The 13,327-nt window shown below is 41.2% G+C and overlaps 2 protein-coding genes across 2 annotated transcripts in view; one reads left to right on the plus strand and one right to left on the minus strand.

The window, feature by feature from the left end:
• The first annotated feature begins 2,447 nt into the window (after nucleotides 1-2,447).
• nt5dc1 (5'-nucleotidase domain containing 1) overlaps nucleotides 2,448-13,327 on the plus strand; it is a 36,662-nt gene continuing 25,782 nt past the window's right edge. Inside the window, exons 1-7 of the mRNA XM_053886972.1 lie at nucleotides 2,448-2,757; nucleotides 2,866-2,968; nucleotides 6,063-6,154; nucleotides 8,137-8,208; nucleotides 8,284-8,393; nucleotides 8,458-8,537; nucleotides 8,614-8,695. Of these exons, the coding sequence (XP_053742947.1) occupies nucleotides 2,876-2,968; nucleotides 6,063-6,154; nucleotides 8,137-8,208; nucleotides 8,284-8,393; nucleotides 8,458-8,537; nucleotides 8,614-8,695 (529 nt within the window). The 5' untranslated portion in view covers nucleotides 2,448-2,757; nucleotides 2,866-2,875. The remainder of the gene's footprint in view (nucleotides 2,758-2,865; nucleotides 2,969-6,062; nucleotides 6,155-8,136; nucleotides 8,209-8,283; nucleotides 8,394-8,457; nucleotides 8,538-8,613; nucleotides 8,696-13,327) is intronic.
• col10a1b (collagen, type X, alpha 1b) lies at nucleotides 8,761-12,516 on the minus strand. Its single transcript, XM_053886970.1, has 3 exons — nucleotides 12,393-12,516; nucleotides 12,064-12,247; nucleotides 8,761-10,873 (listed from the first exon to the last, which is right to left on the minus strand). The coding sequence occupies exons 2-3, from the start codon at nucleotides 12,230-12,232 to the stop codon at nucleotides 9,018-9,020; spliced, it is 2,025 nt and encodes a 674-aa protein (XP_053742945.1). The 5' UTR covers nucleotides 12,233-12,247; nucleotides 12,393-12,516; the 3' UTR covers nucleotides 8,761-9,017.

A 13,327-nucleotide genomic window follows, 5' to 3' on the forward strand; every position in this document is an offset into this window, starting at 1 on the left:
GGCATCAGTGTCCACTATAAAAGGTTGCTGTCATTGGGGAAGTGGGTATGTCAGTGAGTGCCCACTGTGCAAAGGCATGAGCACAAACCTCACTGCAGCAGAACAATTGTCCGTCTGGGTTATCATGGCCGGATCTGCGACATGTCACTAGAAGAATGTCTTTCGCTGGAACAGATTACACCTTTTGTGATGGAGTTTAAGGCCCGATACAAGGATGCCGTTGAAAATAGCCTTGAGGTAGGCAAGTTCTGCCTCAATATCTGTTGCATGGACTGCCAAAGCCCTTAGCCATGAATGAAAGAATTTCTCCTCCACTACAGCTAGCCTGGCTAAAGGAAGATGATGAGGATGTTGACCGGGAGTCTGCAATTTAATTTCTAAGTGGCTCGTTACTGACTGTGACGGGAGTCTGCAGCCTTCAAGCCAAAAGACCAAAGGAGAGAAGAAAAATATAACTTCACTCTTACAGCGAAAATGTAAAAAGGAATAATTAGGAAAAATGTCATTATGCTTTTGTTTTTGCCCTTTTATTTCATTTCTCAATATTGATTTTCAATTTAAATCATAAATATTGGACACATTTTTTTCCTTAGTAAATATTTAAACGTGAACTTAGGTTTTCATTATTGTTATATTTCATTTGTTTATTCACATTCAAGGACCAGCTAAAATAAGCGCTACTAATTAAAAATAATCCTATTCAACTTTTCAGTGAAACTATATATAGACAGTAGAAATTGCTTGCATGTGTGGGCAAGTGTGCCCTGGTCCACACACCTGTAGCAACCCTCCCAGTCTCGCCTGCTGGCTCTCCTAACTCCATGGCGCAAGTGTTCTGGTTGCCCAAAGGTGACTTGACAGGCTGTTTCCTCATGATCACTTTCCTTCAGGTTTACCTGCCAAACCTGACGCTTCTAACTCAATGCAAGTGTTACTCCATGCTCCAGTCATTGTGCTTCTTTCAGAGCTTCTGCCAAGGTGTGCAGTGCACTTAGCAGTACATGAGTCTTTCTTGTAAACTCCTGACGAAGGCAACTCCTCCTGCACAGCCACATCAAAACTTACCTCTTAAAATACATACTTTTATGTAAAATAATGTCACATTTTTCAGACTGCTAAGGTGCCCCAAAATCCCAGGCAGTGCCTCTGTGTGGCAGTACTGTGACATCAGCTGACAAGACTTCGTCTAAACTTTTGTGTTGCTTTCTTATTGAGCATTTAGGTTAGTTTGGCTTACTCACTCACTCACTAGCATTGGCTAGCATGATAATGAATTATGTCACTGTATGTAAAATGAATTATTTGTCCAGTGACACCAGCTAGCTGATCAGTAAGGAAGTTATAAGATGGGCCTGTTGTTACCTACCTGCTTTTCCCAAGTGTGGTGAAATCTGTTCTTTTAAGGTTCAAAATGCTGTTGTTTTAACAAAATCCCTGCTTTATTATTACTTATGAAACACGTTGCCTTGGTGAAGCATTTCCACACCTTCTTTGTCTAAGAAATCTGCTTTTGATGTAGATATTTCATGGGTCAAATCAAATGCCTGCTATTGACAACACACACAACTTCTACACATGACACATTGATTGTGTTTGTCTAAATCTTTAATTATTCCAGTGAAATATTTAATCACAATGTCTTTTCTTATGGAAGTAAGTTACATTAATAATTTAAAAACAAACAAACAAACAAAAACTAGATGTTAGGTTTCTCAACCATATGGGTAATATTTACAATTGTAATACATGTTCAACAAAAAACGGTGAAAATGAATAATACAAATTTGAACCGATGTTTCTGGTTTTGTCTCTTAATCTAATTGTGTTGTAAATATCTTTGTCAGTCTTTCTGCCAAAACATGTTCACTCAATCATGAAATGTAATTCATTTTGGAGCTCTGTAGATAATAATCACCTTTTATGAATAAATAATCAAATCATGTTTTTCTTCATGATCACATCTCAGATTAGGACTTTTTGAGAAACATTCGTTGTACCAAGAAATTATTATCAAATGAACGTCAACAAAGCTTTAAGTTAAATACATAATCAAGGTCGAAAAAAAATCAAGAATCAGTGAATCACATTCAAACAAATAACTTCCTAATATAATGCAACTAGCCAAAACCACAAGGGGGAGTCAATTTCTTGGCCCACAAATTCTACGATTATTTTGTACCTAATTAAGATATCAACGGTCGGTCGTTTGCAACACGCACATTGCATGACGGCACGCGGAATTATTATTCTTTTTTTTTATATAAATTTATCGTTGGGTCCGTAACGGACAAATAACTCGAAAGCTGCAGTCCATGTGGATTGACCTTGAGGAGTAACCGTAGTCAGATCAGCAGGCTCTCGACGCTTCCTCGCATGCGCAGTACAGATCATGCAACCCGCTCAGATCGCGGAGTGACAGCAGCGCGAAATGAGTGAGTCGAAACCATTTTCGAGACGAGGGGGTGCTCCTGTACTTTTGTCGTTAATTGTGACGTTTCAACTTAGGTTTAATTCCTAAAGGGAGAAACAGGGACATTTGGGTTCCGTTCAGGACTGCTTCAGCAGGTTAGACTACCGTTGGCGTAACACCAGGCATCGGTGAATAATTCCTCTCTGCGCATTGCCAAATCTTATCATTCGGCTTGCACGTTCATGATGTACATTCATCCATCCTAGTCAATATTTTCCCGGCCCAGTGGAAAAAGCAGCAGTGACCTTTTCTGTCAAACAGGACCTGACCTAGACCAGAGACACGCGGTGAGTATCTGACATTGGTTCTGGAGCTGGAATCATGGCCAGAACCGTCCACGCGGAGCTCTGTGACATTAACCTACTGACCAATCACTTTAACCGGCACATCTGCAGAGCAGCCACCATGGACGAGTATTTCAGCCTGTCCGAGTGCGACGTGATCGGGTTTGACTTGGATCACACGCTGTGCCGGTATCATCTGAAGGAGACTTCTCGGGTAAGTCATGAACACACTTGGTCTTGCCATACCACAACTGCAGCATTTGGGTCGTGGTATCCTGCTGTGCATGACCATGTGTACAGTAATCGCAAGGTGGCATGGGTGTGACGGTGCCTTGTCTAGTGTCACCTTGCGTGACTCATCTGAAGATGCTAGCAATGATGAGGCCTTTTGTGGACCAGGCTGCACGGATGGTAGCAGAAAGACCTGAGTGAAATCATATGTAATGACTGACTCCCTTTTGTCTTCAACAAACCATGGAAACTGAAGTAAGAAGTGTAATCCTGAGTATTTGATTTTATGCAAGGTTAATTATTGCTATGGACTTTTATGCTTATACCAATTACCAGGCTTGATGGTTACTTTAAATATGTGTTCCGATGAAGTTGCTAGGTACCTGTATTCATTAAAGTAAACCCAGGACAGTAAAGAGACAGTAAGACAACTCAACAATGCAACCTTGTGAGAGAAATTTAGGACCCAAGTTTAGGCAGTAGCCTGTATCTAATGAATGGAAGTGTCTGTCTTAATAAAATTGTAGTCAAGAAGACAACCCAGAGACCAAGACGCTACCACAAGTGTGTCTATTGAGACCACTGGTTCAGGATTATTACCAAAAAAACTGGTTTAAGTTATATTTTATTTGTCGATGGCTATCGAACATCATTTTAAAGACACAGAATCAGAAGGATGTTTTTAGATTAGACTACCTTTGTGGTCTGTTGTGTTCCTTCCTACTGGGAATGACTTGATTTACAGCTAAAAACAAACCCCATGAATTTAACATCCTAGTGGAAATTTGCTAAACACAAGTGCACAGTGTACTCACAGTACTCTACTGGTCAACTTATATCAACGTTCTTCAGTGCAGACTTGAGTATCTATTTATTTGACTCTGTAGTAGACGATTACACGTCCAAAATGAATCATGAAAGGTGGCACCCAAGAGTGATTATTACAAACAGCAAGATGAAAATGCAAAATATGTCCGCAGGAGTCTAAAACTCATTTCACAAAACAAGTACAATCCCTGGGAGTCCAATATCTCAGGTAACGAAACGAGGTGAAACATGCGCTCCTTTACTGATGCCTGTTTTTGACTGGCAAACGACTAAAATACCTTCAGATGTATATATGATAATTATCTACTGTGGAGTCCAGTTTGATTTTTGTGCGATATCAAATAAAAGCAATACTCCATACATGCCAGCCAATCACAAGGTATTGTTCAGCCAACACAGCAGTGGTAGGATTGATTTGGTAAGGGTTAAAACTCCTGGATACACATTCTTTCTGGCAAATGAATAAAAATATCTTTGGAGGTGTATAATTGTCTACTACAGAGTCTGCTCTGATCACGATGTGTTGTCGTGGAGAGGAACGAAATAAACGATCAGATGACAAACATCGGATTTTATGGAAATAATGTTAGGCATGTGGTAGTAGTCCATCATTTCAATTTTCTCTGACTCATGAAAACATAAAAAAAAAGATTGTGGATGTGATATCTTCATCCCGCGGCAGGTAGGACACATTCAGTAAGCGGACAGATTTGTTACCTACACCGGCACCGAAGCATCACCGAAGTCTGTGAAGCTAACTTGTACCGGAATGACACAGATTCATTTGTTGTGGGTTTATCTGCTTTAATGCATTTTACGAAAGCATGATTTGTATGAAAGACTAGTATAAATGAAAAACTTGAATTATGAAATATTTTTTGAAATGTCAAAAATATTAAGTCATCAAAACATTTGCTTGAAAAAAACATGATAAACATGTATTCAAGACCATGCAACATTTAATGGAATAGAAAAAAAATCCCTCAACAACTGCATTTAATATTCTGTGTTATTTCGTATTTTCTCAGATAGATAGGTATTTAGCGATTCATCTAGTAGACCAATGTGTCTATCAACATCCAACAAGATCGATCTGTGCTTGACTGGTGGGCTTTTAACGGCATTGTTCTAAAATGTTCTAAAAATCAATTCTGTCTGTAATAAGGAATTGTGCTGTGCACTTCATCACAGCAGACTTCGTATAAATGTGTTTCTCTGCACTTTCATAATGATAAAGATGTTTATCGTTTTGTTTCATTGTCAATCCATGTGATCGGTATCTGTGATCGGCAGCAAAAATCCTGATTCAAGCATCCCTACGCACAAAGTATATCACCACGTTCTTTGCTCCAGTGTAGGTTTCCAAGCAGGCGATTCTCTCCTCATACTCGGCCAATGAGTTCTTAATGTTTGCATTGCTTTTGCTTGAGGATGCTGCATTGCTTTCACCCAGAATTTTTTTTATTTGGTCTTTGCGTCAGAACAGAGTTTATTCTTTTAATTTAGTTTTGGTAAAATCAATCACAATTCTCCATTAAGTTGTTTTCCCTCCCCAGTGTCTCGAGCAGCCTCTCCTACCACAGTTTGTGAAAAAGATTGTTTCTTAACCTCATTTTTTTTAACCACGAACACTTTTCTTTTATATTTCCATGATTCAGTTTTCAATTATGCTTGAAAGTTCAATGAAATTTGTGATTTCAATATGTATCATCATATTGTGATTATCAACGCAGAGCCCTGACTTGTATTGAAGTCAGTGCTGAGTTGAATCCGTCACTGTACGTTCCATTCATGTAATACATGACGGAAATATTGAGAAGAAGAACAGCTCTCTTTTCAAGACTGATAACTGCAATAATCAATCGTCATTTTCCATTTAGAAAGTACATGCAAACTTGGTCAAACAACTGTCTGCATGCTTAACTTTGTTGTGGTAACAAAAAAAAATGTGTTCTTTTATCAGTCCATTCTGCTTTGTCATGGAAAGTGCAAACAACTCTACTCTTCTTGTACTGTTTCTACATGAGCCCTGAGTAAATCCTTATTGACTACACTGTATTGCTGATACTAAACTGTGCATGATGTTTGATATGTATTGTGTAGCAATGTTATGAAGTTATGGGATATAAAGGTGTGTGTATTTATTTTTGTACTTTTTGTTTCATTACTTCTGTGAGCAAGTAATGGTTGTGCCTGGATTCTGCTTGACTGTTTGGATGACCAACATGCTATATTTTTCTTGTTTGCAGCTGATTTATGAAAGTTTTGCCAGGTTCCTTGTTGAACATAGAGGTTATGACAAGGACCTGCTTCATCTCACTCCAGCCACATGGGACTTCTGGTGAGTAGTCAGTCAAGTGACATCTTAGGTTATGATCATTGATCGTGGACTTCAAGGTGGACAAAAATTACAAAAACCTTAAGTAAAAAAGTATTTTATGGTGGACACAAGGAATAAGACAGCATGGTCCTTAAGCATTTACGTCACATCATGGCTGAAAAGACCTTGATAACATAAAGCAAATACAATTTTAGACTTGTTCCCATTGGTCCTCCAGCAATGATTTCTCTCTCTTTGTTCTCGTCCACCAGCATTACTCCTCTTCGATGATTTCTTCTCTTCTTCTCTTCTGTCTCTCCCGGGTGGGTCCTTTGAATCGCAGGCCTAGTGTTAACACATTCTAGCTATTGGTCCTAGTTCCTGAATTGGTACCTACATACATACATTGTCGATGAACCACCATCAGTCAGTCATTGGGCGAGAGGCAGGAATACACCCTGGACAGGTCACCAGTCCATTGCACGCATACACACACACCATTCACACACACACGCACACCTTGGCGCAATTAACCTAGTGAGCATGTCTTTGGGCTGTGGAAGGAAACCGGAGAAAACCCACGCGTACACGGGGAGAACATGCAAACTCCATGCAGAAAGGTTGTCCGATCCGTTTGGCCATGCTGAATAACATAAAATACAATACAGTCATATCACAACATAAAAGTTAATCTGATTGTTCTTACAACTACTGTTGATTCATTGAAGTCTCCCAAAGAGTCAGTTTGTATCTGTATGCAAAACCTCTTTCAGGGGGACTACATTGTAGGTACACACCATGAAGTAGATGCCTAATAGATGTCTCATTGTTATAATATTTATCTGGCTTCTTAAAGATGAAGCTTTAGACTTGCTTTGCTTCTGTTTTGCACACATTAGCCAACAATTTTAAATGTATTTAATAGGAACACGTGCAGATGCATAACACAACAACCTTTTCTGTACATCACCACAGAGTTTATTTTTTCTGCAATATTGAACAATATTTATGTGGTTGGTGTTTTCATTTTTTTGTAATTGTATATTGTTGTAAATAAGGTTCCTGATGTTTGATCCTTGGCCCCTGGAATAGTTGTCACCACTGGGTGCAGCCCAGTGTCAATATGAATCACAGTATTTGTGACTCCCAGGACTGCACAACTCTCATTGTCAGGTGGGAAAGGGAGAAGAGTGAGAAGGTTAATGAAGCTTTCAAGATTAATTGATCAACAGCATGTTTGGCTTTGTATTCGCCTTATAAACATCTGGTTCATAATACTGCATCACTATTTGTCTGCCGCACTCTTGATCGTGAGTAATCTCTGTCAGAATCGTCGCTGTGATATTGTTGATGAAAAATAAACATGAAAACTCGTTCTTTCGATGTACATGGGTTGTAAAATATGCAACACTGCATTTATTGAGCTGTCAAAGCAAATGTGGAGATCCGTTCCCAGTTAGGAAACTTCATCTTTGGTGTTGAAACAGATATGAGATGTGCAAAACAAGTGCAACATGAACGTGTTCAGGATTCGGACTGTAGTGTCACTTGGCTTATGACAGTTTAATAGAGTAATATCTTTAACCAGTTATCTGCGCGTACTGCCTCCAGCTGAGCTCAAGTGGCTTCTGCCCTGACAGGGGTGAAGGAAGAGCTGTGAAGTGACTCTGGCTGGTGAACTGAACTTTGGCCCGAGGCCCCTGACGCTTCACCCTCTGTTGTTCAGAATCTTAAGTACAATTTAAATATTGACAGGTTTTTATTTTGCTATCCAGTAATACCCAAAACAAAGAATTAAATTGACAAATGTGTCTACATACATGACACTGTCCCTATTGATTATTTATTCCCTTAATTATTTTTATGAGCCAGGAGCATGATAGTTTGGGTCATTCACAAACGTTTTTGGGGAAAAAATGACTTCCAACCCCAAAACGAATGGTACTAGATGACAATTCATCGGGGGAATCCCGGACCCGTCAGTAACAGATTTATGTGTTTAGTTTCAAAGGTCTTGTGGTCGACCTGGAGGATGGGAACCTGGTCAAGCTAGCAGAGGATGGCACCGTTCTGAGGTTTGCTCTGAACTTCTCTCTCTAAGTTGAAGATGGTGAAGATTTGATTTTGTTGTGTTTTTATATTTTGGTTAGAGCTACACATGGGACGCAGAACCTGAGCACAGAAAATATTATCAAACAGTACGGCCCTAAAAGAGAATGGAAGCACTTCAACAACCTGAACTCAACCTTCACAAGATCAGGTCACCACCTCGTCTATTTTTGTTGACGATCCAACTTTCTCATCTCACTGTTTTGGTCTTGCAGCTAAATACTATTTCTATGACAACTACTTTGACCTGCCTGGTGCACTTCTCTGTGGACGATTGGTTGACTTGTTGCAGAAGGTGAGAAGATCTTGAGTCTCATGTGAGATGTGGCTGCTGGATCGTGGGTTGAGCATTTTAATCCTGTGCTGCACAGAGAGGAAGTGAGGTGAATGCAGATGTTTGGAAAGACATGTTAGCTGCCATCGACCACAACTACAACACCTCTGCGTTCAAAGGTACACGGCATCAACAGATATTCACACATATGTATTTTTTTAAATCAAATTTATTTTGGCTTTATTTATTGTCGAAATCACCTAAGAAGACATTTTGTGTGAAATACAATTTCATTTGTACTTCAAAATCACAAATGACATTGATTAAAATTTAAATTAATATTTCAGGACAATTGAAAAAAAAATTATAATCACATCCAAAACGGCTTCAATTACAGTCTTTAGTCCTTAGGCACTTGTCTCAATTCTTATTGAAATAAATGTGGACTTTAAAGTTTCTCTGTACCCTTCTACTGGTGGGGGGTTGCCATCACTTTTTTGTTCACGTAGAAGCAATAAGAAAGCCAGAGAAAGCACAGTGAACGTTATCAGCTGCAAAGATTCCATTACTCTCTTCGTCAGGTACCTGGACATAGACCCGGTCACCAGTGTGCAGGATCAACACAGAGCTACTGGACATCTGGTCCAGGAAGCCCTTGTTGTACTCATCATAGCTGAAAAGTACTGGATCCTCATTCTTATATAGGGCCACCAGAGCATTTGCACCATTGACATGGATGTGGTAGCTGAAGTAGTAGAGGCCAGGGACCTCACAGGTGAAAACGCCACTATTTGGGTCATAGTGGTGCTCTCCATTGTATAGGATATGATTGAATTGTATCGGCGTGCCAGCTGGAGGGTAGGCCGTTGTAAGCACTGCACTGAAGGCAGACATGGGCGCTTTCATCATTTCATGTGGCATCACAACCTCATGAGACTTGATTGGCATGCTTTTTTCATGGTGGTATACTATCTCTCCTGGGGGACCAGGGGGACCAGGTGGACCCACAGGGCCTGGGACACCGTTTTGGCCTCTGGGACCGGGTGTTCCTGGTGGCCCCTGGGGACCAGAAACTCCTTTGGTTGTCATGCCAGCCGCCCCAGGAGGTCCTGGAATACCTGGATGGCCTTTAGGTCCAGGGGGGCCTGAAGGGCCAGGAGGTCCCATATGTCCCATCGGCCCAGGCCGTCCATTTTCACCAGCTTTTCCTTGTCCTCCTGGTGAGCCAGTGTGCCCTTTTAGTCCAGGTGCACCATTTGCGCCAGGTTGCCCTGGAGAACCAGGCTGCCCTGTAGCACCCTTATGACCCTGAGGACCACTGGGACCAGGTATTCCTGGAGCACCTACTGACCCTGGTGCACCAGGTTTTCCTGTGAATCCCATTTCTCCTGGTTCACCTTTGCTGCCCCGAGGCCCAAGTGCACCCATCATTCCCATGTCACCCTTAGGACCGACTGGACCTGGGCCTCCCTGGAATCCTCTTGCTCCTTGCGGTCCTGGAGGACCTATGGGGCCTGAAGCACCTGGATGACCGGTAAAACCAATGGGTCCAGGCTCACCCTTCTGGCCAGTTGTGCCTGGGGTACCTGGTGATCCTCTGTTACCTGGCAGCCCTGGCTCTCCTGGTTTACCAACACCTGGCATGCCAGGTGAACCTGGCTGACCTGCATGACCCTGGTGACCTTTAGGCCCCCTGAGTCCTGGCATACCAGGTGTACCATTCTCACCTGTTTTTCCTGGTGCTCCTGTACCTGGAGCCCCAGTGTGACCCTTTGGTCCGGTTGAACCTATTGGACCTGGTGCACCAGCTCTTCCTGGCATCCCTGGTTTGCCAGGTTCACCAGGATAGCCTGTGGGTCCAGGTTGACCTGCTCCAGGTTTACCAGGAATACCGGATGGACCCATTGGTCCTGTTGCCCCGGGTGGTCCTTGAGCACCTGGGTGCCCATAGCCTCTCTCTCCCTTGGGCCCTGGCAAACCTTGCATACCAGGATGTCCTTTCAATCCAGGCTCTCCCCTTGCTCCCATTTGTCCTGGGATACCAGCAGGACCAGGTTTCCCAACAGATGAAATTCCAGCAGGCCCTGGTGTTCCCGGTGTTCCAGGTGCACCTCGGGGACCCATTTGGCCTGGTGACCCAGGAGCTCCACGTTCTCCTGGGATACCAGGGGAACCAGGTTTTCCGGAACTACCAGGGCTACCAGGCTTTCCTGGTTGAGAGTAACCTGGTGGTCCGGGTGGTCCTGGTGGTCCTTGTGGTCCAGAATATCCTACACCATTTTCTCCAGGAGGACCAGGTGGGCCCATGGGACCTGGCTCACCAGGGGTGCCGGGTGGACCTGGATATCCTTCCACAGCTGTGAAAAGGAATAGAACTTAACTTTTGTCTGAATTACAAGTTAGCAAGATTCAGATGGATGCTTTGCCTTGACAATGGCCATGGTCTAATGTTGTATTTTACTTTACTGGCAAAAAAATAAAACCCCTCAAACTATGTTATCTAGCTATGTAGACGCATTCTGATGATATATTATGATGATATGTACAACATCAATTTCATCTTTTTTTTCCTGGAGCATTTTTTCATCTATTTTAGCAAATTTTGTTGGAAGTTTTACGCGATGTGACTGTTATCATTTTCTTAAGAGGAAAAAAAAAAGTAACAGTATTCAGTTAATGATGACATCAACTGACCATTTTAAACTCTATTGTTTTGTTTATTTTACAATGTGGTTGATTATAAATGTCACTATTCTGGGTACGACACAGTTATGAGGAATTTTCATTTTAAATAAGTCATTCTTTAGTTACAATATCCGCCTCGGTTAACTGATTTACCTAGCAGTGACCTACAGTATTTACTGCAAATGACTTTGTTTTATGTCTCTATTCTATTGTCTCTACTATTGTGGAAGGAATAAATCCTATCTAATCTATTAGTTGTGTCAGCATCTCCTACTTTGTTGCAACATTGTCATGGAGCGTTGACTCGACACAGGTTACTGGTAAGGGAATGTATAATATTAATATGTCAAAAGAAAGTAAATGTTAATTTTGACTCCAGTAGTCTAAATGCGCGGAAGACTTGCGCAGTCATATGTTAGAAAATGTATTTATCAACTCAAAGGAACACTGTCCACTGCGCAATCAAAAACAAACAACAGCTACTCTACTCACATTATTTTTCTGCACTCAACGTTATACAACATGAAACAGGACATATCTATTGCTTTTAACCTAATTTAATTTAAATATATTTGATCTATCTTTATGCACTATGTCTAGCACTATGTCGATTGAGTTCTATCCAATCCAGAAAAAAAATCACTGGGTATAACTCCAGTCAACAGCAGACCTCAGACAACAAGCACCAACTACCAGTTGTTTTTAGTCTTGAGTATTTCCCAAACTCATCACCATGGCATTCTTAAACTTTCTTCTCTGTTCTGCTCGGCACATTCATGTCACATCAACTCTTATTCGCAATAGTCCTCTCATACAAGCTCATACATTTCTTGTGTGCGAACTGCCGGCATATGAAACTCACCTTGACTCTTGGTATCATAAGACTTTGTACCATATGAAGCTTTGGTGTTGTAGGCAGCTTTGGTGTTGAATGGAGCTTTGCTGGATTTTTGTGCATGGTAGTATCGGTCCGGTGTAGCCGATGCTAGAGCCACAAGGACCAGGAGAATGTGGGCCACCCCTGTGTCCATTTTAGTGAGCTGAACCTGCAGAAAAAAAGGTTTTGGTTTTTGGCTAAATGTCTCCCAACATAACAAAATTAGGTTTTAACCGACATGGTAATGAAATTCATGCATTCTACTCCCATTTTATTTGAGCAAAATATTTGATAGAAAATAATGGAAAGTTTACCACGCAGCTTCAGATTCAAGAACAAGACTGGCTCGACTGACCAAGGTGGTGTTAGATCCTTGTGGAGCGTTTGCAGTTCATCTGGCTGGTGATACAGTATTTATACGGACCAGCATCTGAGAACTTCTAGCACCCTCACTGTGATGTCATCTTCTTAATGATGGGTGTCAGTTTAGTGTGTTGCTTTGCTCCTCCCTTACTCCTCATCCACAGCTCTATGTTTGTGTGAAGTTGGAATGACCAGAAAATCCTCTGATTCCCACGTTGGGGTTTAAGCATATAGTTAAGGTGCTTTTCTCATCCTCTTATTTCATTCGTTCATTTTTAGAACTAAAATTTAGTGTCTTAGCTTTGTTCTGTTTAAATAAATGCTTTCTTTGCATTTCTGATCGAGAATTCTGGCTGTGAAAAATTAAGATTTGGATTAAGATAAGAAGGTGTTAGGCTGCCAGTTTCAAATAGTGCTTTGTGAAAATGAAAAAGAGTGTCCCCAGAAAACAGTTGTAATGCACCTTCTTCGCCTGTGAGAGGTGCTGCAAAGCTCTAGTAACCAATGACAAAGATGGTACAGCTCAACCACAAGAAGACGCTTGAGTACATCTAATCCCAATTTCTCTTTTTCATCATCTGTTTTTTTTCTGGACAGAAAAGACAACACCTGAGATGCGCATTTCATGTGTAGTCAATATAGGGACAATAACCATTGGCAGGGAAGAGGTCATCATGTCACAGTGGAATACACAGAAGGCAGAGCACTTTCATGTCTCTTACCAGCCAAGGTATTTCAAATGATGACGCATGACTATGGAGCGTACAAATGTAAAGATTTCAGGCAAAGGGTAATACTACGAATATATGGCTAATATTCATAAAATGGATATTTGTGAACAGGAAACACAAATTTAGATTTTGACTGTTGCAGTGGACATTTACAT

Source organism: Synchiropus splendidus, chromosome 15 (genome assembly GCF_027744825.2).
Source record: "Synchiropus splendidus isolate RoL2022-P1 chromosome 15, RoL_Sspl_1.0, whole genome shotgun sequence".
NCBI classification, from domain to species: domain Eukaryota; kingdom Metazoa; phylum Chordata; class Actinopteri; order Syngnathiformes; family Callionymidae; genus Synchiropus; species Synchiropus splendidus.

What these genes read in the sequence shown, in the direction of transcription:
- col10a1b (XM_053886970.1), bottom strand. Translation starts at nt 12,232, where the DNA reads ATGGACACAGGGGTGGCCCACATTCTCCTGGTCCTTGTGGCTCTAGCA. An exon ending in TTATGATACCAAGAGTCAAG is followed by an intron (nt 10,874 to 12,063) that starts GTGAGTTTCATA and finishes TCCTTTTCACAG; the next exon opens with CTGTGGAAGGATATCCAGGT.